Genomic DNA, 24,886 nt, shown 5'->3' with positions numbered 1-24,886 from the left:
AAATAGTCTTGAAAATATGAGTGGAAGGGCTGAGTGTGCTCTTATCCTGAGAGATAGCTCTTGTCTCAAAGAGCAGGCAGCTCTTTGCAGGTGCATTAGGCATGCAGTTCCTGTCTGGATACCTGGCTCTCATCAAACTTAGCAGAAGTTAAGGCTCTCTACATCTCTCTTGAGGGGTCTATTCAAAACACAGCAGCTTGATCCACAGTAGAAGAAAGGAGGAATTTGGCAAGGACCGCGAGGGGTGACAGCAGGACTGTGATGTGTCTGTGGAGATGTTGCCTAGACCCAGAGAGTGTTGAGATGAGATTCTCCAAAACTCCCAGAATGGGGACTTATCCTCTCTCAGTTCTTCAGAAAAGTGCTCTCCCAGTCAAGAGGTCAAGATGTCAGGGAGAAGGGGTTTTGACCAAAATCCATTCTGTGTGTCTGCCCCCACAACCTTAAATGACAATTCCTTAGAAGGAGCTTTGCCTCACTGGATGTCTGACTTGTGTTTTGCATTCTCTCCAGCCCTAGAGGCACAAGTACATTGACTTTGCAGCACGTTCCAACATGCTGAGAGAGGAAGCAAAGCGATTAGCTCTGCATCCTTCTGGAAGACCAGGAGTGTGGGAGCAGTATGAATAAATGGTAGGGCACAAGGGCCTCACAAGGAGAGTTTGTGCTCAGCCTCGGGAGGATGCTTCAGAACTATTGCTTGCCTTGCAGGTGACTGTACTGCCTGTGCTTTCCCTCTTCTCCCCAATTCCTTGGAAAGTTCCCTTGCCTGATCTTTAGTTAATGATTTCAGGAACTTTGTTTGGCCTGCTTCTCAATGGCTCAAGTGCTGAGATTTTCACAGTTTCTCTCAAGAGATGTTTTTGTGGTCTAGAAGCTTTTTTATAATGTGAATCAACAGGTTTCTGTCTCTTATTGGCATCATTTTTCATGGGGAAAATCAGCAGGGGTGATCCAAGCTGATTATAAATGAAGGTGTGTAGCCCATACTGTGCTAGGTGAAGGCCTGCAGGAACCCCTCCTTGAACATAATAGGAAGTTAAAATGGTTATGAATTATTAAATTTGATCTGCTAATAAAAAGTACCTACTTTCTCTTCCCGGGTGGCTTTCAAACACTCCATTATCCCACCCAGGCAAGTCAAGAAGTATTAGTGCTTCCATATCTCGGTATGGGCAGTAGATAAGAGCTTAAGCCTTAGGCTGTGAAGTTAGTTAGTGTGAGGTTGTAGATCAAAGGATCATTAATTCAGTATCCAAACAGACAGGCTAGGGAGGAATAATTGCTATTCTCTTCCCCTCATCATACTGCTACCTGCAGTGCCAATGGAAACAGACTGCAGGGAGCCTGCCTGCTGTAGGATGAAGGTGAGATGGATGAGGTTGGGACACTACAAACAATTGCAGAAAGTTTGGGACCCTCTATCTTAGAAAAGCAGCGGAAAGAGGGCATACTAGAGGCCATTTTCCAGTACAGCAGCCTTATGCAGCCTAGCTGCCTCCACAGAAATGACAAGCCATGGGATGACACACCAAGTTAGAGGGATGGAATGCTAGCAAGGGCCCTCAGCCTGTTGCTTTACAATGTGCTGGGTACACTGGAGCACACTTGAAGTCTTAGAGAGAGGAGCCAGGGGCTTCTGAGGTAATAGGAGCCAACAGGGAAACACCAGTGAAATACCTCAAAGGAATTAAGCTGTGTTCCTCTGAAAAGGTGACATGTCTAACAGCCCAGGTGAAGTGTGTCTGCTCCAATACACTCAGCATGGGCAACAAGCAGGAGGAGGTGGAAGCCACTGTGCTGCTAGAAAGCTACCACCTACTTGGCATTACTGAAACTTGGCAGGATGAATCCCATGTCTGGAGTATGGCTATTGATGGCTGCAGGCTGTGAGGAAGGAGAGGCAGCAGGGTTGCCCTGTACCCCAAGAAATGGACAGAGTGTGAAGAGCTGGCTCTGAGGAATAGCCGTGAGCAGGTGGAAAGGCTGTGGGGAAGAACTAGAGACAGAGGCAACAAAGGAGGTGTTCACTACCGGCCACCTGATCAAGGGGAGCCTGTTGGTGGGACCTTCTTCCTTCAGCCACAGGAGGCATCGCACTCACAGGCTCCCATCCTGCAGCGGGACTTCAACCGCCCCGGTGTCTGCTGGGAAAGTGGCACAGCGAGCTGTCCATGATTCTATGACAGGTGTAGTAAGGTTGTAGAGAAATAACTCCTGTTCAGACTGAAGGCACCTTTCTGTGGCTTCTTGTTTATCTGAAGGAGACACTCTGCATTGACGCTGTGAGGGTGAGGCCTTGCTCTAGGATGAATGGCCATGATAGATGAACTCAGGATAGCTGTTTCCAGCAGAGCCTGCCATGATGCTTGGGAACTGTGTCTTGATAGTACTTGGGCAGGGATAGAGGCTGAAGAAGACTGATTTCCTAGCACACTTTTGCTTTGCAGGGACCCTGCTCTGCCTTGTGCTCTATATTTTAGGGCCTGTAGGCCCTTGGAGCAGGGGATGGATGTATACAATGAGCTCTGGTACCATCTGCCCACCACTTTTCTCTTCCTGGGCAGTTCCCATGGGAGGGCTAGGAGCAACGATCACTTCAAGGCACTAACGCCAGCTAGGGCTTCACACTGCACAGAAGGGTCATCTTCCTGAGTTTTCTCATGGAGTTGCATTCAGGCCTTTTGCACTAGAATGAGCTGTCATTGTGTGTACACAACCTTGACAGGATGCAGCAGTAGATATAAACCTGTTCTGACAGCTTTCTACCAGCAGAAGATTTTCATATTCTCCACTGCTGCAGTCTGGCTCTTTGCTGTTATCCAGTGCATGCTTTACAGTTTAATCAAATGCATTCACAAGGTGTATTCTGAAATCACGTGGTCTCTATTTAAAGGACTTGATGGCAAAGCATATAATCAAATATTGATTCCCTGAATAATCTTTGACATAGTTCATGATTCTCTGCATCTCTCTTCTTTTCTTCTCCGTCTTTCTGCTTTCCTGAATCCACAGCAGACCAGAGCCAGCAAGAAGAGAGAAGGTGGAAGAAAGCACTTGGAGAGAACTGAACATTTGCACTGGTGCTGTAAGCTGCTTTGGTGGTAAAAGGTCAGTGTCAAGACTGTTGATCCATGAGGGCTCTCACTTTAGGGTGAATAATGCCACACGGTGTAAATTTGAGCTCTTCACCTGCAAACTTTAGAATTCTTGCCCTGGGAAGGCTTCGCTTAAATGACATGTAGCTGCTTTCTGTGCTGGTGAGTTGATACGCTCCAGAGGCCCTTTCTGAGGATGTTCAGAGGGTTAAGTAAAGTAGCAATGGTAAGGTTTTCATCTTACAGAAAGGGAACTTAAGAGAGCTCATGCTTTCAAAGGCTGGACTTTAACCTTGCTGGAGAATGAGATCTTCGGTCAGTTTGCTGAAGATTAAAGTTATTGGCCCACACCTGCACTGCACATACCAAGGGGAGGACAACTACATTGCTAATGCCTGCCAGAGTTGTCAGCCCAGCTCAGACAGGCTCCAGTGGAACGTTTCTGTCCAGGCCAGCAGCATACCCAATGGGTGCATTAGGGGACTGTACTGGTGGGGGGCTACACCCCTTGGGGTGCTACTTTTGTAGCAGCATAGGTGCAGTGGGATTTCCTGCAGCCAGTCTTTCTTGTGTGCACTGGCAAAGAGGTTAGAAGTTCTCTAACTTCTGGCATACGAGTTATCTGTGAAATAGATGTCACTGATGTGTTGGATACCAATTTTCTTGCTATCACTCAAAAATCAATACTTAAAAATAATGATGCTCTTAATGGCCTGGGAGCTATTTCATTTGCTTTGGCATTGTTTCTTCCCCATCTGTCAGATGCTGCTTTAGGGCAGCTTGTGCAGAAAGTGCCTGCAGGCCTGGCTTTCTTTGCTGTTTAATTAAGTACTGTTACTGTGCAAGTTGAGGCAAATGCACCAAGCAATGTCTGGGATGACTAAATGAATGTCTAGCCAGCAGGAAAGTGTGTGTGTGTGTGTCACGTGCTTTCTGCACTGGGATGTGGGTGTGTGCCTGTATGTACCTTTGGGCCTGCAAATAAAAATACAGTGGGGTGGTGTGGGACACCCAGCACAAGTCCTGCCATTGAAATGTCACGTGGCTCAGCACAACGAAACAGCTGTTTGTGCAGTGCTTGTGTTCCCAGGTGCTCAGCACCCAGAACTGGAGCCAAACTGCTCAACTTCCGATGAGCTCCATGTTGTCCAGTTTGTCCTAAGGGTTCAATCACAGTAGGATGAGAGCCCAAGAAAACCAGACCGTAGAATGGTTTCCCTTTTGAAGTGATCCCAGCCTTGCCCGGAAGTCATGCACTGTATATTCCTACCCAGCTAGGAGGTTGTGCCTGGCAGTCAGACAGGGCAGGATGAGCTCACTCTTTGTCTTTTTTGTTTTTTTGAAATGTTTATGTAGGTGGATCATCCTTTGCTCCTTGCTCTTCATGTAGATGCTTCAGTGTTACCCCATTCTCTTGTACTTCATTACTAGCATCTCTCAATCTCTGATGTATTTGAACTAGCAAGCCTCATAAATGATTGTCAAAATTGCTTTGCCAGACAGTCTTCTCGTAAGTATGGATTTTGCTAAGCCCAAAAGAGTTTGCTTTCTTTCAGCCAGTTCACTGGCTGAAGTAGTCTGTTGGCAAAAGCACTTCTGAGTCAGTGAAACTGTGCTGGTGTAGGGCTTTTGCCAATTTCCTAGGCACCTGGAGCCTGTCATGCCTCACAGATGGCATTGCTCTGTCAGCAGGGCTTCTCCGTGCAGATCCTTATAACATCATTGGATTTAGAGGAAGATCAATGTCCTGCACTGGGGAGGAAGAGCAGAGGCAAAGATCAGACTAAGGGACTTGCCCAAGTCCGTGCACTAAGTGTGTGTCAGAATGGAAAGTTGGATTCAAGCTGTTCAACTCCCAGTTTCTTGAATTAATCTTCAAATTATTACCCCTCCCTTTCATCTGTAGGTTCTGTCACATTGAGTTTGTCCTTGTTTTTTCTTCCCAGCTTTGTGTATTTTGTTTTCCTTAGAGGATTATTTCTCCTTATCACTTACATTGAAGTGTGTGTGAGCATAGCAGGAACCTGTTGTTGTTTCTAGTGAATTCACTTTCACAGCTTGTATAATGCAATTGCTTGCTTAAATTTAGCTTGCTGATGAAGCTACTGTCTGTCAGACTGGACCAAGTAAACTTCATTATGGAAATGCTTTTAGTCTTTTAACCACTTTTTCAGTTAGCAAAGTGCTTCCCATTATGAAGCTCATGTTTAATTAATATGTTTTTATGTGTTTGTAAATACACCCCTGTGGCAGAGCTTGCCACTTTCCGTTCATTCATAATTACCGATGTGATTCAGAGTAGATCTTTGCATTGGTGTTTTAAAATAGAATGTGTTAATTACTGTTACTGCTTCTTGTCTGGTTTCAAGAGTGATTCATATCACTTCTGAGGGTCTGTTACAAGGTGACTGAAGGCAAGAGACTGTGGTTACTTCAGCGAATTCAGGATGAGGCCTCCCCATATTCATCCTGGTGCTATGGCACAGATCAACACCTCTGTGCTTTTTGGGACCATGAGGTTCAGAGCCTGTAGTTACCATAAGTCTGGGAGGGAGATTGTGGCTCCCCTCTCCATTGCTTGGGCTCTTTGGGAAAGGCATTTCACTGTAGTTTCCTGCCCTCACTTGCTTTCTCTGAAGATCAGGATATCTCCCTAAAGCCTGTCTTGGTAGGTGATGGGAGGCAGCAGGCACTCTGAGGCAAGGAGCACAAACACATGACTTCCAAAAAGAGGGTCTAGAGAGAGCTGTTTCCCTGAATAGCCTGCTGGGTGAGTCATATAGCAAGCAGAGGCAGCCAGTGCCCTCAGCTCTGCTCCTGGCTAGGAAGGATAGATTATACAGGAGACAGCCCTGATTGCTTTCTGATTCATGGCCTGCCATCCCTGGTGAATCACCCTGCTTTATAAACCTGCTGTTCCCTGCCAGCTCTTTGGAAAGAGGCAGATTCTCTGACAGCAGCAAAGCCAAGCTGCCTGAAAGGTCTGTACGCAGCCCTGGGTGGAGCAGGACCTGCAGTCCTGGGGGGGATTTCAGACTCTCGTCTGAGTGCAGGTGCAGTCTCAGCTGTGTGTTTTCCCAGTCCTCACCAAGAAAAGGATGCAGCTGTGACTGGGATTTCTGCACTCTTGGATCAGAAGGAGGGACAAGTTAGTGTCCTTTGCTAGGGCACAGCATCTGCTCTCTGGCAATATGTGGAAATATCTGTAGTTGCTTTTTTTAGCGGGGGACATACTTCGAGGGGAAGGAAGGAAGGAAGGTTTCTAAAATCCTTGGGAGCAAGAGGGTAACTGGGTCAAGGAGCCAGCCCAAGGACAGTAAGCTTTGTTACCATCCCCTTGCTATCACTGATAGGAATCAGGGTTGGTCTCTGCAGACCTGCAGTGCATGTTCCTCTATATACAGCCCTGATGTTAGAAGGGGTAGGCAAAAGACTTGCTACTAGAGGGCATCTCTCAGGTCTGGGCTGAGGTACCCTTTGGGTTGTGCTGGCATGTGTGGCTGTGGGAGCCTGCCTTGCTGCTGCCATTCTTGTTCTGTGGCTAAATGAAGCCTCTGGGAGCGGTAAATCTGTCATGATGTAAATCTTCCATGAATGTTGTGTTCATGGGGTGTCTTGGCATCAAGAATTTGCAAGTCTGTTCAGTACATACAGTACCAGCAGCATCCATTCCTTCCCACTGCCCTGGGCCTTTAGTGCTGCAACATGGTAATTTGAGCATTGCTGGAGGTTCTGATCTCTTCTGAAGATAACTCTGCAGAGTTGTTCTCCTTGATCTGTGCCACCATCTCAGAGCTGCTCCCTGTGCTGGTGAAACAGCCTTCTGCTGCCAACTGCTGTTGCCAGATGTTATTCTAGAGAAAAATGTTTTGTTGTGAAATGGTGATGGGGGGGACAGGCATGGGTGGGACTGCTGGCATGTTCTCACCCTTGCCTGCCCTGTTAGCTTCATTTTTTAGTTTCTAAAGCACAGGCCTGGCTGGGGTTTAGGAGTGGGCTGGCATACAGCAAAAGGAAATAATTTCCTGCAAATAAAATACAATGATGCTGCAGAATAGGCAGCTGCTGTTCCCAGCCTAGGTTCATCTGGCTCTAAGGCCAAAGCTTAGCAGTGTGGTGGCAGAAATAATACTGACAATCACCTGATGTGCAGCCTGGCTGTGCATACAGGTTGCTTGCTTTCTTTGCTGTCAGGTGTTTTACCAATGTAGATAAGTGTCTGTACTGCATGGCTGGGTTGCAGCTGCAGTGGGTCCCTGGAGGGAGCTTACATCAGTTGTGGAAAGAAGTTTTGTAATCTAAGTAAGCGTGAACTCAGTTGCCTCTGGAAAAATGGAGAGGCTGTTTGCCTGCCTGCTTCCAGGGAAATTGCTGTTTTAGGAAAACATTTTGCTCTGATATGGGTGCACAGTGTTTGCATCATTCCCTGATGGCTGCTGGGGAAGGAAAGGGATGATTTTTTAATTGAATGCAGGTGGTGTGAATTTGGTTGCACTTCTGCATCCTGCCTCACACAGATGATGCCACCAGTGATAGTCTGGGCAGTGCCTTTGTCCTGTCTGCCTGGTCAGGCAGTGGTGAGAATTTTTTTTTTTTTGAGAGGTTTAGACCTTCTGAGGTCTGAACAACAGGCAGTGAAGTGACATGGAGCTGCACTTGCTGCAGACCTGCTTCTGAGAAACCTGCTCAAGAGCAGCAGATCTGTAACACTGGGACTGACTCACAATGAACTCCCATTTGTTGTGTATCTGCAGGGGTGTTCTATACTGTCAGATCAGCTGAAGCCAGTAGTTATGTTTCTTACTCTTAGGAGCTGGGACAGCTGCCCTGGGAAGCAGCTAGCCAGTGAGAAGGGCCATGAGAAGTAAGCAGTGAAGAAGAGAATTAATTACTCCAACATACTGCTGGGGTTCAAAGAGGATAGGACATTTGAACTTACAACACGTACGTTCCCAGTTACAGTTGTAAAGTTTAAAAATAGCCCAGACTTAGAGAAGGATCTATTTAAGGGAGTTGTAACCAATACCAGTAAGAAAATAATATTCTTTGGAGACAGGTTATTCTGTAGATATCAAAGACAGAGGTTTCTGTTGCCGCCTTCAGAACAGCAGTTACAGGTGGTAGTCAGGAGCCAGATTGGATTTTCTGGAGAACAGGTCTGAGATTTTATTTATTTCAGTTCAAATAGGAAGAAGTGAACGTGGCCTCTACTGAAGTTTCCACAGTGTAATGCTGATCACAGTTCATGGTTTTGGCATGATCACTCAGACAGTGGTGGGTCTGATCATTCCACTGGAGGTATCAATCTAGAGGAAAATGATTCTCCAGAAGTGACAGCAGGATGGAGAGAGAAGAGGAGGATGAAGGCAGTACAGGGAGGCCACATGCTGGCACTGTCTGCCTCCCTTTCACACTGTACAAGGTCTTGTGTGTTGTAGGTCACCCAAATGGATATGGTAGCTCTTTATCTAAACAAGCACTGTCCTGCATCCCTGAAGTCAGTTGAATGGCTTTCTTTAGCAGAAGATTGGAGGTGTTAGTTCTTGCAGGAGGGGAGTAATAACAATCGCCTTTTGGGAGAAGTGGTGTGAGGAATGACTGACTCAAGATCTTATCTCTTTTATTATTATTAATAACAACAACAACAATAATAATAATAATAATTTTTCCCCCCACAGGACCTCTCTGAGCCAGAAAGATGCGTGAGTATACAGAAAAGAAGGAAACATGTGGGACCATCTGTCTGAAGTACTTGCTCTTCATCTTCAACTTCTTTTTCTGGGTAAGAAACTTCGGTCTGTTTCAGAGGCACTGAGATGGCACTGCAGTTTTGGTGTCAGGGGCACAGAAATCTTGGCCTTGATGAAATCTTTGTCAAGAAGTGCTGATGTCAGTAGGACACAGCTTTTGTCCTGTGGGTTGAAATCGTGTCCCTTGGGATTGCCTGCCCATGCTACAGAAGTTGTGGTTTGATGCTGTCTGTGGTTGTTTTAGGTCATGTTATCAAATATGGAAAATAACAGGGAGCCTGAAAATAATCTTCATTTTTTCACCTGGTTTACTTTTTCCAGGATCCTGAGGGCTCCACTGTCTTGCCATTCCTCCTCTCAAAATGGCAGAGAGAGTCCTGGCAGCTAAGTGAGACAGCTAGAGCATGGATAACACACACCTTCTGGCAGCTGGTCCACACTAGAGCTTCTTACAGTTGTGCTTTCCACCAGAAAAGTTACTGATGCCAAAGGGTTGTGTTTTACTTTGGTGCATGGGACAGAGCATTAGAGTGTCCAACTCAGATCTTTAAGAAAAACTGTCTGAGCTTACTAGAAGCTCTATAAAACCCTCTGGAAACACAAGGCTTGCAAAGAGAGAGGGGGCTGCTACGAGTGTGGTTGGTTTCTCTGTGTTCATTTGCTGCAAAGTTTAGAGTTTAACCATCCTTTAACGTAGATCATCTTTGGCTCAGCTTATGGAGCTGAGACTCATTCTGGTGTCCCTGTCCAGTTGCTGTGGGAGGTGAGGAAGTTCATGCATCAGAAACCCTTCATGTGCTTGCTTCTCTCCCTTCCCAGCTGGCTGGTGGGGCCGTGATGGCAGTGGGCATCTGGACCCTCGCTGAGAAGAGTGACTACATCAGCCTGCTCTCCTCCAGCACATACTCCGCAACTGCTTATATTCTGGTGGTGGCTGGAGTGGTGGTCATGGTTACTGGCATCCTTGGTTGCTGTGCCACCTTCAAAGAGCGTCGGAATTTGCTGAGAGTGGTAAGTTTTGTCTGGGGGAACAGCTTGGTTCTGTTGTGCGCCAACCTTATTTGTTTGTCCTGGACCAAAAACCACTGAGGCCTCCAGCTCCTGACAGCAGTGCTGTCCTTGTCCCAGGGGGCAGGTTTTACTGCAGAGCATTTCCTTTCATCCACACGAAGAATGTGCTGCGTGGTTCAAAAGTACAAAGTATAGCTGTAAAACCTGTGCTTTGTGTAAGAACGTCTATTTGAAACTATTCAAAATCTTGTGGCTTTTGTCTCCTCCTTCTTTCCTGCCCATCCTGTATTCTCTTTTGGAAAATGGGAAGGAAGGGGAAAATATGAGAGACCTGTAGCAAAACTAGCTTTTAATGACAGTAGGTTCAAGCCAGATTAACACACTTCTTCACTTGGCTGTCAAAAATAAGAACGTTTCCAATATTTTCTTTAGCTGCAAAAAAATTAGTTTTGCTTCCACAAAAAAAAAAAGCCAGACTGTTTTGATAATCTGCTACTTCTTTTCTCTGTGTTACTTTCTGAGCTCCCTGCTCACCCATCTACACTGAAGTTTTTGACCAGCCCTGAGATTTCTATTTTGCTCCCTCCCTCTCAAATGTCCCCTTCAGTCTGGAGTGCAGCAGCAGTCATTTTAGTGTCTAGGCTACAGTAGTGAGAGCAGTGACTGAAATAACAATCAGTGGCTCTTGGCTTTCACAAGTACAGAAAAAGATACTTCAGCAGCTCTTCACCAGCTCCTTCCTTTGCAAATGCTCGTTCACCTGACTGTCTCATTTCTCCTCTTTTGTTTGGATAGAGGAGCAGAAATAGAAGCTGTGAGCAAGCCTGATGCTTGTACCACTGCTGTGAAGACCTGATAATCCCTGTAAGAGGGAGAATAGGGCCAGGAAGGGAGAATAAAATTTAGAGGGGACACAGTGAGTGCATTGCTGATGTTGTTCATTAGCCTCCTGGTCTGCAGCAGACTGTTTTGGCCTTGTTTCACTTGCTTTCGATGCCAAAGAGATCTCCCTTTGTCTTTTTCCCTCAGCCAGAAGCTAAGTATGAAAATCCAGTGGGGTTTTCTTTGTTATCTGCCATAGAAAACTAATAATTGTCTCTTGGGAACAACAGGTCACTCTGTCTCCTTACACCACGGGTCCTTTCAGAGTGGCGGGTCGTGACAGGCCTATTGTCTCTTCTTGCTTGTGCTCTGCTTTGGTTGCTGTGAGTAATCTGAGATAGGGCTGTACTTGCCAGGGCTGGGTGAGCCTGGCTGGGGGCCTTTGCCAGCTCTGAGCTCAGACAGTAATCCTGACAGCTTCACTGTCACCCCAGGGTCTGTGCCAGTCAGTCCCAATTTGTCTCTGTACAAGAGACCCCTGTAAATATGGGAGGGAGCGGTATAAGCGGCACTCTGCTCTCCCCAGTGCTTTCTTTTTGCTTTTAAAAATGGATTTTTGACAGCTTTGGGTGCTGTTTGTAAAATGCATATCTGGTATTTAGTTTATTTTTCTGTTGAACACTTGGGAAGCTGTGAATTTTTTTGCTGCCTTCTACGTAACTGAGTTTTATGGGCCCACTTCAAGGGTTTTCATAGTATTTCATTGCTCATCACCCACAGCTGTATTACTGTTTTTATGACATTGCTTATTTGCCTGTGTTAATTAAGTGCTCTGCTGAGGCTTGGGCAGCAGATGTGGAGTTTCTCTGGCTCCATGAGCAGGCACGGCAGTGGAACTGCAGCCTGACTGGCTGTGATGCTGCATTCCAGCTCTTTATAAGCAGACTGCTACTATGTTGTACATCAGTCAAGATGCAAACAGGAGTCTCAGGAAATGACCCATCAAATAGAAGACCTTGCATGTAAAGAGGGAAGGTGGCTTTCTTCTGGATTGTCCCCTCACACTGCCTCTTCTAGTCAGCTACCTTGGACTGACTAAAAGAGAAGGGAACGCACAGTGGTTATGATTCCTGTTCCTGCTGCATTTCAGCTTGGAGCCCTCCCACTGAAGTGAGGTTGCTGATTTAGGAGTATAGTTGCTATATGTCTCTTCTTCAGGTAGTAGAAAGATGCCTCCAGATAATTACTTGGATCATGGGTGGGTTGAACTATTTTTTGGGTTATTCAGAGAAAACATGCTAACGTTTGGTACTTCATTCAAACACTTGAAGCTGGATGGAAGCCATTTGGACCCTGTAGATCTTGAGACACCAGATAGCCCTGTCTCTGGCTTAGAGCCAGGGTAAGAGTAAATTTTGCCCAGAGCCCACCCAGTTCTGGGCTTGTGTCTGCTACAAGCATTTGGGTGATCACACATTTCTGACTTGAGAAGCAAGTAGGGCATGTCCCTACAGTTCCATGCCAGAGCTGGCCTACTCCTCCCACAGCAGACCTCTAAGAAAACCCCGCAGCTATGGATGAAGAGCAGGGAGAGCAGCCCTGTGCTCTGCATGTGTCCATAGTGAAAGCTGCTGCTCCCCTATATCAACATGATGCTTGGAGGTGGCCTTCAGGGAACAGTGAGACTGAGATAAGGATAATGATGGAGTGTATCAGTAGAGACAAGTTGGATTCATGGGTGGTAGATGCACTAACCTCCCTGACAAGGTTTTACAAGGGCCTTGTGACTCAAATTTTTTAAGGTCTGCTGTGTGGTGACACAGCTTCAGCTCTACCTGGATGTCTCTGACATTACACAGAACAGGGAGAAATAAATAAGCTTTCCTGTTCATTGGTTATTCTCAGCATCCTGCCATGCTCCTGCCTCCGTCTCAGCAGAGAGATGATGTCAGAGCAGTTAAGCATAACTAGGTCCCAACAAAAGAGAGCCAGCGTTCTGTCAAGGCATGCCAACCCTTTCTTGCCTCCTTTCAGCCTCCTGTGAATGTTGGAACCAGCCTTTAGCTATCCTGCTCCCCACTGGGTGACTCATTCCCCTGGTATGAATGAGTACCTTGTACAGGCTGCAGAGATGGTCGGTGATCATCCCGGAGATCGGGCTGAGGAGTGAAAGACTGAGATTGTGTGCTCAGATTAAAGCTGGGTCTGCAGATAAAACCCAGCTGTCAGTCCTTCACAGCTGATGAATCCCAACAGGGTGAAAGAGGAAGCCTGAGTGTTTGTGTAATTTGAATCCTGCAAAATGGGCTTGGAAACACCTGGAGAAAAGAGTGCACAGTGGGAGTCTAAACCTCGTGCAACCGAAGGCATCTTTGCTGTGTAGGTCACCTTGCTGTGTCCAGGTCTTCACTGTCCTTTGAGAAGGAGAGATGGCTTGATGTCTAGTGACATTTTTAGAGAGCTATTCACTTCATGTCTTTCAGGGGTAAAACAGAAAATAGGTGATAATGTCCTTGTTCTGTCCTGGGGAGGTCAGCTCTTTCAGGGACTTAGCGTGAAGTTCTTGTTACAGCTGGAACTGGTGTCTGTTCAGCTTTATCTACAGAAAGATGAATTTAGTAGCAGTCATAGAACAGCCTGGATCTGTAAACAGACTGTTCATTGCTGACCAGAGGCAAGGCAGGGGCTGTTTATTAAGATAAGGGGTCTCCCTGAAAATCTGTCTTTGACCCTAAGGAGGTAGTGGTCACATCACCCTGTGTCTTCAGGCCTGCTTTGTCCTTTCAATCTAGTGTACATATTCCTCATGGGTTTGGCTTCCCTACTTGTGTATAGGAATAGGCCTCCCAAACAGTTTTCGGTATTGTCCATATAATTCTCCTTCTGGTAAGTAGGGCATGTCTCTTTCCATGTCACTGCCATTAAGCCCTTTTAAGAAATAGTCATGTTCTCCTTTTAGTCTTCCAAGAGTTCTTCTCACTTTGGTTTTGAGATATTGAGCTTTTCCGTCTAGATCCCGGTTCAGCAGAACATATAGTCACAGTCATGAGTGTGAAGCAGTGCTGAAGTCCCTCCGCTTCAACAGTGCCCCTCAGCCTGTGGCTGAGTCCCACAGGAGTCACGGGGAACAATAATCTATGGTTTATGCTTAGCTGCTCTGCTGTATCTTTGGCAAAATGATTCCTTTGTGGCTTTACTGAATCATCATTATAATATAGATTGCACCTTAGTAACTTGGTGAAATGCCCCAAACAATATCAAAACAAGCAAAAGTTGGGGGTTTTTTGTATTGATGTCAGAATCAGATGTTTTCTATGATACTGAGCGTAGTCATCAGGTTATCCAGCAACCATTTTCTTTTGTACAGTGATCTTATCTCAGTTGCCTGCACTTTTCCACTCTCTATATCCCTCTGGCTCTTTGAGTTAAACTCACACTTGCTGGTGCTTGTTTTCAACTATCCTGTGGTTTGGTGGTTTTCTTAACCTGTGGGATTGTTGCTTTCCTACCCTGTCAAGGTCTGAATCCCAACCCCTGCCTTTGAACACTGCTGAGGAAAGGATCGATGAAGACAGAGTCAGGCATTTTACCAGCTAATGAAAAGCTGGCTCACAGCATCTCCTTACATTCTGTTCTAATGTCCTGCTTTTCCCACTATTTTACAGTACTTCATATTGCTGCTGTGCATCTTTCTCCTGGAGATCATTGCTGGAATCTTGGCCTATATCTACTACCAGCAGGTGAGTGGACGGTAGACCTTACGAGGGAGGGAGAACAGCTCATCATCATCCCATTTCTCCAGCCAAAATTGGCCTTGGAGGCTTGGGACCTAGGTCTGGTTGTGGTTCTCCTTTTCACATGTCAGTGCTCACTCCCCTCCCCGTACACAAGACCTTGGATTATTTACTGGTTTAGACAAAGCAGTGGTGGTTACTCTAGGGAGGCTGCTTAGCCTTGTTGTTCATCTCCTTCCTGTGGTGCACCTTTGTCTGCTGCTTTTCTGCAGATGCTTGTAGAAGACAATTTTTGGAGCTATGTAGATCTAGGAACTCTCCTGACACCATTCAAGGCATAGTGCAAGCAACTGAAATCATATTAGTGCCACTTGGTACGTTCAGGACATAGGAACAGTTCCTGCTGCATCCAGCAAGCTACCTGCCAAGCTTTGAACTGGCAAAGACAAAGCATCATCCAGCTGAGAGGTCCTTTCAGGTCAAGAAGTTTTTGAGAGCTTTACTTAACCCAGCTTAAGCCCAGCTGAGGGGCTGGAGAAAGAGCACAGGCTCCCAACAGCTGCAGGTCTAGCCTGGCACTTTTTGCAGTTGCTGAGAGCAGAGGCAGAAGTAATCGCTTTGTTTTTAAAGGGCATTTAACCACCAAGGCACAAACAGCCTGTGAAGTTGCTTTAATGTCTGGAAATTGATTGGAAATGGCAAATTAGGATTGTTATCAAGTGGCTGTCTGAAAAGCAGCTGAACTTCCCATCTTGTTGACTTCACTGCCAGGATTCCTTGCCATTCCTTTTTCTCTTGGGCCTTCTGTGCTTTGCCTTGCTAAGATGGGCACTGGTGGTTTGTGAGGAGCCAAAGAACTGTGCTGGCTCCTGCCCAGGAGGGATCTGGGGTATGAGTGTGCATATTTAACAGGAATAGATCAATCCTGGTAGGCATGGCAGGAAGCCAGGGTCTGTCCATCCATCTGTGCATAGGCGTGAGGTTCATATGTGACAGTGGATGAAGAGGAGCTGATCCCTAGGTTGATATAAGGGACAGCATATTTGGAACTGTACCCTTGAGTGCTTTAGGTCGCTTGAGTGTGTCTTTGATCAATAACTGCACTGCCCCTTTCCCTCTGGCTGATAAATCCCCCTTCTCTCTTGGTTGCAGGATGCTTGCTCTTTTGCCACTGTTTTTATTTCAGCCCTCGCTTTGGTGACTAAGGCTTCTTGCGTGTGTCTGTCTAAACTGGTTCTTTTGTTATCTCTGTTCCATGCTGCAGTTCTGTCCCGTGAGCCTGCAGGTAACTGCTTTTCTTCCAAGTAATAATTCTGCTAATGGACTATCCCCTTTATTTGCCTTTGCCTTCCAGTTGCTGAACCTTTTCCTTTCTTTCTATTACGCTAAGTCCTTTGCATTTCCATAGAGCTTCCCGGCCCAGGATCTCCAAGCATTTTGCAAATATTAGTGAACAAGGCCTCATATCAGCTCTGTGAGAATAGGTGTTGTCGCCATCTGACACATGGGGTTGGAAGAAACAGTGTTTCAAAGGGAGAATAAACTCCAGACTGTATTTTGCACAGTTCGGCATAAATGGATGTTTGACCTTTCATCTACTACTTACTGTGTGGAATAAAAGGTGCTGCTCACCTGTTTCATTCATTGACCCCATCTAAAAATCATGTTGACGTTGTTTTTTGGTCTAGGAAAGTTGGAATTTCAAAGGTGTTGGACTAAAGCAGTGTTTCTGCATGAACCAGGATGACAAAAAAAAAAAAAGATCTGCTAGGATGATAAAAAAAAGATGCAGCTCTTTGGTACTTTTTGGCTGATGTCTGGATGAGTGGGAAGAATTCAAGGAATTTATCTAGCTTAAAAGAGTCTCCACATGAAGAAATGTTTGAATCCAATCACCTGAACATGCCAGTGGTTTATGATGATGCTTTCAGAAATTCTGCTCTTGCAAAATCAGATTTCATCTCTCTATTACCAAGAAAGGCCTTGCAGTACTTATGCAGTCACACACTTAATTCCCTCCTGTGGCATCCTTTTTGAAGCCGATACAAGAGGTATTCAAACTATGTGGCTTCAGTCCAGGATGCCAAGGACTCTGATTTCTTCCTGCTCCTGGACAGAGTGACTTCGGTTTTAGTATTTTGTCACAGGCTTAGAGGGAGAAGACTGCACATGGTGTCACAGGCATATTCATGTTTAAGCAGGCACAGTTTTAAATTCCCTTTTGTTGCAGGCATGTCTTGGCAATCTTACATATTCAGGGTGAGGAGCCATATGGTGATGTGCAACAGGGGTTGAAATTTGGTCCCAAAGCACCTTTCTTCCAGTTATTAAAACAGAGGCAAGATCTGTAATCATTTGAAAATAAGTCTGTCCAGTCCAGCCTTGGAGGATTATCTTGAAGGAAGGTATAGCTTCCACTGGGCTCTCTGCTCTCCTCTTGGAGCAAAGGCAATAAAACATGCAGAGCTCCAGGTCACTCCAAGGAGTGAGTTTGCCTAGTGATTTTATTCCATTTGTCTCTTCCATTCAGCTGAGCATGGAGCTGAAGCAAAATTTGAAGAACACCATGACCCAGAAGTACCGGAAGGAGGGAGAAGAGAGTGTTACCAGTGCCGTAGACAAACTGCAGCAGGAGGTAAGTATCTCTGCAGGGAAAGAGAACTAATGCAATTGCAGGGCTTAAAACAGCATACAAAAGGCATCTCTTGACATCCAACCTCCAGGTATTTCTTCTGTATGCTGAGCGCATGTTCTTGTCCTGATTCAAGGCAAAGTTGGGTGAGGTGCAGGGCCTGAGCCATGCAACTGGCAGAATTGCATGGTATGATCACTGAATTGCAGTAGCACTGGGGAAGCAACATCTGAGCTGCTCCCAGTGAACTGGAGCTGCCAGGTCACTCTGACAGCTGTGTCTACTTCCCAGTTCAAAGCTTTGGAGAAATTGCTGACATTTTTCATTAAACTTCTCAGTACTCTAGAGAGCAAGATATAATGAAAGAAGAGCTCTCCCACCACTGCTGCTCACTGTGCCTGGCTCAGAGGTGGTTCAGGTTGGGGCTGCCACAGTTCTGACAGGTTTTCCCACAGAAAGGACCCTTGTGCATAGGCACTTTAAAGCAGGAGGGTTGCTATACGCGTACTGCCATAGCAGGTGAATTTGTGATAGTAACTGGTAATTAAACTTGCCCTGTTACCATCATTAACACTCTTCAGTGATTAAGAGCTGAGGCAGCTGCAGGTGCACTCTGGTTACAGCTCATCCCAGCAGTAACCAACAGTCACAGCTGCTGAAGGATAGATGAACCTGATATTTAATGGCCATCTGGGGGACTCTTAACACAGAAGTCACTAATAATTATAATAGCCTGAAAAACCCAAACCCATGAGATAGCTGGAGTCCTTGCAAAGGAGGGTGAAGTCCAGGTCTTGGTGTGGGAGGCTGGAGGGAGAAGGAGGTTGCAGTGCTGAAGGCTCAGGCTTTGCTCTCTGTGTGTACAGTTCAAGTGCTGTGGGAGCAATAACCACACGGACTGGGCTGACAGCCTGTGGATCAAATCTTCAGAGGCCAATGGGCGGAAAGTCCCAGACAGCTGCTGTAAGACGATAACTGACCTGTGTGGGCGAAGAGACCATCCTTCCAACATCTACAAAGAGGTAAAGAGAAAAGGGCTTCAGAACCACCTGTCACAAAGTATCTAAAGGAGGTGGGCAGGGAGTGAGAGCGTTGGGTTATTAATGCAAGGTATATCAGTAGGCTTCAAAGTCAGTAGCATGCCTTAGAAAGCAGAATTCATTTCTTTAGCTGAGCATTCAGCCATCTAGGCTATTAATTTATATGTAGGTATAGGGAAAAATACTAAATTATATTTGTTACCACTGAATACATTAATAATGGGGAAAGTGGGAGAGGTTGTTGGTTCTGGCAGGAGACTTGGGATGCAAGTCCTACATTTGACACAGCTTCCTGTGGTTGGAATTACCCAGTGAGATGCAAGTGGAGATACTTTTAGTTCTTGATTGAGATGGGATTTGATCTACAGCATGTGGGGAAGAAAGAGGGCCCAGTATCAGACAAATTAGGGCATTTCCAGTGGGCTGCGGTTTGTCCTGAAAAGTAGCTGGAGTCAAGATATAGGGGCTTGTCTTGAAGCAAATTGAATCCTAATCTAGCTGAGTAAGTAAACAGGTGGCTCTCAGACCATTTATTCATCCAGTTTGCATAAGATTGGTGAAAATTCTTGCATTTGTTTTGGCACCCTCCAGTCCTGTTGCCTGGCTCTAACTTGCTCACTGTGATGCTCTCTATGGGGCAGCACAGACGTTTTTCTCATCAGTGGAGCCAGCACCTTGGCTGGCTTTATCAGCCTAGGGAGCAGCAACTGGAGCTTTTTCCTTGTTCCTGTCCCCCTGACAGTTAAGGAGGGCTGTTGGTGAAGAGGTGGCCCCTTCAGAGCAGGTATTTCTTTCTCACAGTCTGTGTTTTGAACAGGACTTGGAAAAGGAACGTGAGTAACATCTGCATTAAGCCAAGAAACTCAAGCAGCTCAAAGGAAGCCAACCATCTATTTTTGTAGAATAAATAGGGAGATGAAGTCCAGTCTTTCTGATCTACCAAAGCCCTTCATATGTCCAGCTGCCCGGCTGGGTTTTGCACTTCAGGAAGAAGGCTTTCCCATGAGGTTTGGCTTTTGGGCAAGACCCAATGAGGAAGTAGTGCAGAAAGCATCCACGAGCTGATGAGGTGTTTCTGAGAGTGGAAACTCACAACCATTTGAGGGGCAGGTCTGGCAATTCCCATCCTCTCTCTTTGCTGGGTAAAGCTGGAGGCAGCTGCCCAGCTGCATTAAGAGAGGCTCTGTAGGCTACCAGATATTTTGGCCTACCTGTAGAGGAGAACAGGCTGAAAGGGCAAGTTTGGATCCACAGTCAGATGCTGCATATCATGATGTGAAGTCTTGGAGTCCACAAAATATTTAAGTGGCTTTGAGGAAGGAAAACCTAGAAAAGGGTCAGATAGGGAATAGGAGTATCTACTTCATATCAGGGCAGCTGGGTCTGACTATAAAATCTAATGCTGGTGTGGGAAAAATGAGGCATTTGCCAACTCTCCCTGGAAGGCTGTGTTCTCACTCCTTCCTTCTGCCTGCATGTGTGTGTGTTCACTGTAAACTCCTGGGGCAAGAGGGTCCCCAGCATCCTTGGGGCACTGCTGTAGCCTACACAATAAATCCCCCTGATGTTTCCAGTGAAAACCTGCCTCAAGAGTTAAACAGTTTAATTATTTAAAGGAAAAAAAAACCAAACAGAGCAACAGAGAGTGCTCTTGCTGATTTAATTTTGCCTTCTGACAATAAAAACTTGGGCCTGAAACAGGGAGGGAAAAGTCATGACGCCAGCCAAGGATGCAGTTGCAAGGCAGAGGCAGCCAGAGCCTGCTGTTCCAGGTTCACACCGAAACTCGCTGCTGTCATAAATAGCAGTGGGAAGAATTTCCTCTTAAAAGGTTCCTGTTATTTTAGTGGTTTTGTACTACATCCACTCAGCAGCGTTTCCTTGGCCTTTTGGCCTGACAGGAGTAAATATCCTCCCCAGACACGTGCTAGGCAGTGAGTGAGGGAATCTTTCTCCACGTATCTGAGAGAAGAGTGGCACACTCTGTGTGATGTGGCAGGCTTTTCTCCATTTCTTCTGCCCAGCCAGCAGCCACCTCGGGTTTGTTCAGTGGTTCTTGAGCCAGCTGGTTCAGAGCAATACAAAATGTGATGCAGTTCACATCATCTGTGTCGCTTTTCCAGTGGTACTGGGGGAAGAGGTTGCTCACAGACACTACCTTCTATAATGTTGCTTTCAAGTGTTACAACCATGGGATTAAATTAAACAAGAGGTTAAAATGAAGCTGACTTTCCATGTCCCTTCTTTCACCCTGCAGAGCGGTTGCATTACCAAGCTGGAAAACTTCATTCAAGAGCATCTGAAAATTATTGGGGCGGTGGGGATCAGCATTGCTTGTGTGCAGGTAAAAGGGCTGGGTGGAGTTTTGGGGTTGCTGGGCAGAAGTTCAAGGAACCCCTGAGCCAGGGGATGGAAAAAACATCTGGTGTTGTATTGCCCTTCCCTGCCTGGCAAGGAGGAGTTGCCAGGTACTCCGGGGACCCGAGGATTCACCAGCTCCAAAGCAGAAGCCTTTCAGCCAGTGTGGTCAATTCCCTGCGGGTGAGGGTGTGTATCCAGCAGGGCCGGGGGGACAGTTCTGCCCCAGGGCCATGGGAAGGGCCGTGCCGGCCATGGCGGCGGCTCGGCAGCCCGAGGGAGCCCTCGTGTGGCCATGTGCCGTCACTGCCCGCCCAGAGGGGGAGCCGCTCCACCGCAGGGACCTTCCTACCCCGGGTCCTCAGGATTATCCTAAATCATCCAGGATTTCTCCCTCAGTTGTGTCATAATGAATAGCAGCCCTGTGGGTCTGCCATTATTTTGGAGAGGGTGATGAATAAAAGGGTAGGATATGGGTGTCTCATATCTATAAATAGAGGGGAGAGCGCAGGATATTTCCCCTTTGTTCTGGAAAGCAGCCAAATTACACCCCAGGAAGCTACTGGTGGTTAATTACAAGGATTAGCACAGATTACGTTCTCTCCTGCTGCTTATTGCAAGCTGGAGTGTGGTATCGCCAGGCGGGAGCTGGCTGCCACACCAGCCGGAGTCCAGACTGCTAGTTTGCAAGTGGCTGCCTCCACTGCATCCATTCTCTTTTTTCATGTATTTCTCTCTTCTCTTTACACTCTGTAGATCTTTGGGATGATTTTCACCTGCTGCTTGTACAAGAGTTTAAAGTCAGAACCATATTAATAGCTGTGGGAACACTGTTGCTCCCCTTCTGCCACTTCCCTTAGCACCTGCCAACCTGACCACTCTCCATCACCACCACCAAAGTGTCTGTAACCTGAGGACTTGGCTCTATAATTAAATGCCTTTAGAACCACGCACCGCCTTACCTGCCCCTCTGGGGGAAAGTCACCCTCCTTGTTGTGTACAAGGTAGCCGGGAGCTCAGCGGGTCCTCTTCCATGTCAAGAAACAAAAGAGCTGTGGATCTTCTGCTAGAAGCTTTAGTGAAACAGTCCCTTGATATAACTATGAAGCAAGATTTATCCAAGGCCACTTCTCTTGAGGCTTTTCCTGAGCCATCATGAAGCTATCAGGATGCTGTACAAGAATCACGGTTTGCTTTCTGAGAAGTGGCTCAGCAGCACTGGGCATTGACACTGAGGACAGAAGATGTTTCTGTGCTGAGCTGGAGTCAGAGCTGAGTTTCTCATACATGGAAGATTTTTCTCCCTCCTCCCAAGAGTGCACCAACATCCTAACGCAGTTGTTTTCCACCTGAGAGAATGCCTGCCTGGCTGATTGGGGCAGGAGCTACTTGTCCTGCTAACTGGGAGCACAACTTGGTGCAGCTGAAATCTGGTGGTGACTCTCATGTTGCCAAGATGTGAGTGCCTTAGGATTTCTCAGCACTTCCTCCTCTTCCTTGAAGCTTCCCCCAACACAGTGCCATTAGGAGCCACAAGAGGCCTTTTTCTTCCTACCAATTCTGATGCAAAGAGGATGGACTACTTTCTAATTCTGTCTGTTTTATTGAGTAGCTTCTAGCATGAGAGAGAACACTCTTCCTCCTACCTCTCCCCTGCTGAGGTTTGGTGAAGAGCTGGTCTGTTTGTGGGGCTGGCATATCTTGCTTCCCTTTGGCCTGTTCAGTTAGGGGAAATACCTTCTTCATCTGTTACCACACATGTAGGGACATGCCCTTGGCTTGATTTTTCTACTTAAAACCTCCAGGCTTGCCTCCCTTGGGCAGGAAATGAATATATACAGATGTTTTATCAGCCTCCAAAGAGCTCATTAATCAGCTGAGGGTTTTCTGGCTTTATCTGGAAGCCCACTGTACTGGTTACTGCTGAGAAGGTCAGGAGAGTCAGTTTGAACCAGCTGGCCCAGTATACTTGGTAAATTGGTAGTGTTGGGTTAACTGTTTGCTGCAGTGGAATAGATTTTAATTAAATATTGTCTGTGCATTGGGATGCTGTATACATACAGGACACAGACATCACTGCTGCCATGTACTTGGTACCAGCAGGTTCTCAGCCTGAATTCATGGTATCTTGTGTGCCTCTCATCCCTCATTCCTGGTCTACCTTTTATACTCATGAAGCAGCAAGGGCCAGGGGATTTTGGTGTTTCTGAGCAGTGAAGACAGGCTCGGGCTTCTGTAAACAAATTTATTCCCTCTCTTGGGCTTTTAGCGATGCTTGCTGAGCCCTGTCCCTGGCAGCAGACAGCTAACACAAGCAAAATCATCCAGACCACTAAAGGGTCTTGCGGCATTGTGGAGTTTGTGGTTCACAGAGCAGAAATCTTGGACTGGCGCTTAAGGGTGACATTGCTAAAATTCAGAGCAGGTCAATCTGAAACTCCCTCATCATCAGCCCCAAGAAATAATCCTTGACTAATGCTGAAAGAGAGGTGGAGGAACTGAGGTGTATCTTTGGTTCCACAGCAGTAGGAAAGAGAGGAAAGAAATCTAAATTATTGTGTAATGATCTAAAGGAGAAATCTCTAAATTATTTCTTGTTTTATAGTAGAGTTCCTTAACAAGTATTGACTACTAACTAAGAGGAAAATATTGAGCATGTTGCTTGAAGCAATATTTCTAGTTTCTTAAGCATATCTTCATAGCTGCCTTTGCCCATTCCCTTCAAAGACATTGTACAGGGTTGGGAGAGGCCAGGAAGAATGAGATATGAACAGTAAGTTGGCTTTTGTACACTGAGTTGTTTTATACTTTTTCTCTGTGTAACAATATTCATTGCTTTTGGATTTTTTTTAACCCAGTTTAAGTTGCTGGCCAATAGAAAAATAAAGCTTAAGGTTCTGTACTGACTCTGTGCAGCAAAATTGAACGGGTACCATATGCCAGGTGGGTTCTATGGATGGCTCAGATCCTGCTGCTGAGGAGCCAGCTTCTAGAGAAGAAGCTGGTCTGAGGGACCAGCCTGGGAAGGAAGCTGGGGGAGAATCTGCTCCACGTCCCTGACCTTGCCAGCCCGGTTATGACGTGCTGCCATGGGGTGCTGCAGGCTGCTCCCTGTGGCACCAGAGGCTGAAGCTGCAGAACCTCAGGGCACAAGGTATGGCCATATCAGCTGTGGTGTGCGCACCCAAGCACTTCTCCAGCGTCTGTGCTCTTACCCTTGTCACACAGGCTACACCTCCTTGTCGCAGGCCGAGCTCTGAGGCAGGTGGGACAGGGCCTTTGCCATCAGGTAACATGCAAATTCACCGTGCTGGACCAGCTGCCACCTGTGGTTATCAGTCGGGTGTGCTTCAGAAGACCACTTGAGTGGTCTTCTCAGTTGGCTCAGGGCTCTGGTGTTTCCACTTACCACACAGACAGTGGAAATCTTTCCCCTTTTCCACCTGTGCTACAAGGACAAGGACTGCTGCAATGGGGCAGCCTGTTCCTACCACAGTGGGTAGCAGGGCATGTGTGGGTGCTGGGTCCTGTGTACTATTTGCTTAGGAATAAAAGGGAAAACAGTGCTGCGTGTCCACCTGGACGCATTCCTGCGTAACCTGCTCTAGGTGACCCTGCCTCCAGAGGACCCTTCCAGCGCTAACAATTCTCTGAGTGTTTGCTCTGTGCTCTGTAGAGTAGTTTGTGGCCACCTTGCATGTCAAAAAGAGGGAGCAGGCGTGTGCCCTCTGTTATTGCCGCTTGGGATTTAGGGTTGGGATGTCCCGTTTGGGGTCCCGGCCGTGCCGCTGTCCCGGCCGTGCCGCTGTCCCGGCCGCAGGTGCGGGGCGCGGCCGCACGGTGGCGCTCGCGGCCCGGCGCTGCCTCCAGCCCCCGGGAAGCGCCTCCGGTCCTGCCGCTGCTCCCGCAGCCGGAACTGAGGGTCGCTCCTGCCGGGTCCGGCAACGTGCCTGATTTTCATGCCTACAGCAAGGCACTGGTCTCGCAAGACTGAGGCTGACGGCTTGACCTGGCCAGCACTCGGCTCGGAGCCGGGATTTCTGCCAAAAATACCCACAGGTGTGTTTGCCTGTGCAGAGGAGGCAGACGTGGGTGCCTCAGGAGTGGCGAGGTGAGACAGTGCCCCTGCTGTGGTACTGCTGAGGGGAGGGAGCTGCATTCCTGGGATGCGTTGGGTAAGACAGGAAAGTGGTCCTGACCCATTTATAAGACCTTGTCCCAAGCCCTGTTTTCAGGAGAGGTGAGTTTAAAGTGGGGTACAACGAATAAGGGAGGGATTGCGCTGGAGGGCTGTTCGCCGAAGTGGGGCTAGAGGAGCAGACAGGCTGGTTCCTGCCTGCATGATAGCAGTGGAGGTGCAGAAGGTGGCATGGATGGCTCTGTGCTGTGTCCAAACAGCTCTGCTGCACAGAGAGAGAAATGTCCACAGCACTCTTCCTTA

General features: G+C 47.0%; 1 protein-coding gene across 1 annotated transcript; it reads left to right on the top strand.

Annotated features, from left to right (window-relative positions):
• Positions 1-2,992: 2,992 nt before the first annotated feature.
• CD151 (CD151 molecule (Raph blood group)) lies at positions 2,993-23,366 on the top strand. Its single transcript, XM_027703052.1, has 8 exons — positions 2,993-3,111; positions 8,777-8,880; positions 9,668-9,859; positions 14,347-14,421; positions 16,946-17,050; positions 17,914-18,069; positions 20,345-20,431; positions 21,202-23,366. Exons 2-8 carry the CDS (start codon positions 8,797-8,799, stop codon positions 21,259-21,261), a joined length of 759 nt encoding a protein of 252 aa, XP_027558853.1. The 5' UTR covers positions 2,993-3,111; positions 8,777-8,796; the 3' UTR covers positions 21,262-23,366.
• The last annotated feature ends 1,520 nt before the right edge of the window (positions 23,367-24,886 follow it).

The sequence above is a fragment of the Neopelma chrysocephalum genome, unplaced genomic scaffold (genome assembly GCF_003984885.1).
Source record: "Neopelma chrysocephalum unplaced genomic scaffold, ASM398488v2 Primary Assembly neopelma1_24, whole genome shotgun sequence".
Taxonomy (NCBI): domain Eukaryota; kingdom Metazoa; phylum Chordata; class Aves; order Passeriformes; family Pipridae; genus Neopelma; species Neopelma chrysocephalum.
Note: the sequence above shows the minus strand (reverse complement) of the source record. Positions and strands in the feature narration are given on the sequence as shown.

Bases quoted from the DNA above. Each gene is read 5' to 3' on its own strand.
- CD151 (XM_027703052.1), top strand. From the start codon at position 8,797: ATGCGTGAGTATACAGAAAAGAAGGAAACATGTGGGACCATCTGTCTG. The intron at 8,881-9,667 runs GTAAGAAACTTC...CTCCCTTCCCAG, and splicing joins TCTTCAACTTCTTTTTCTGG to CTGGCTGGTGGGGCCGTGAT. The intron at 17,051-17,913 runs GTAAGTATCTCT...CTGTGTGTACAG, and splicing joins TAGACAAACTGCAGCAGGAG to TTCAAGTGCTGTGGGAGCAA.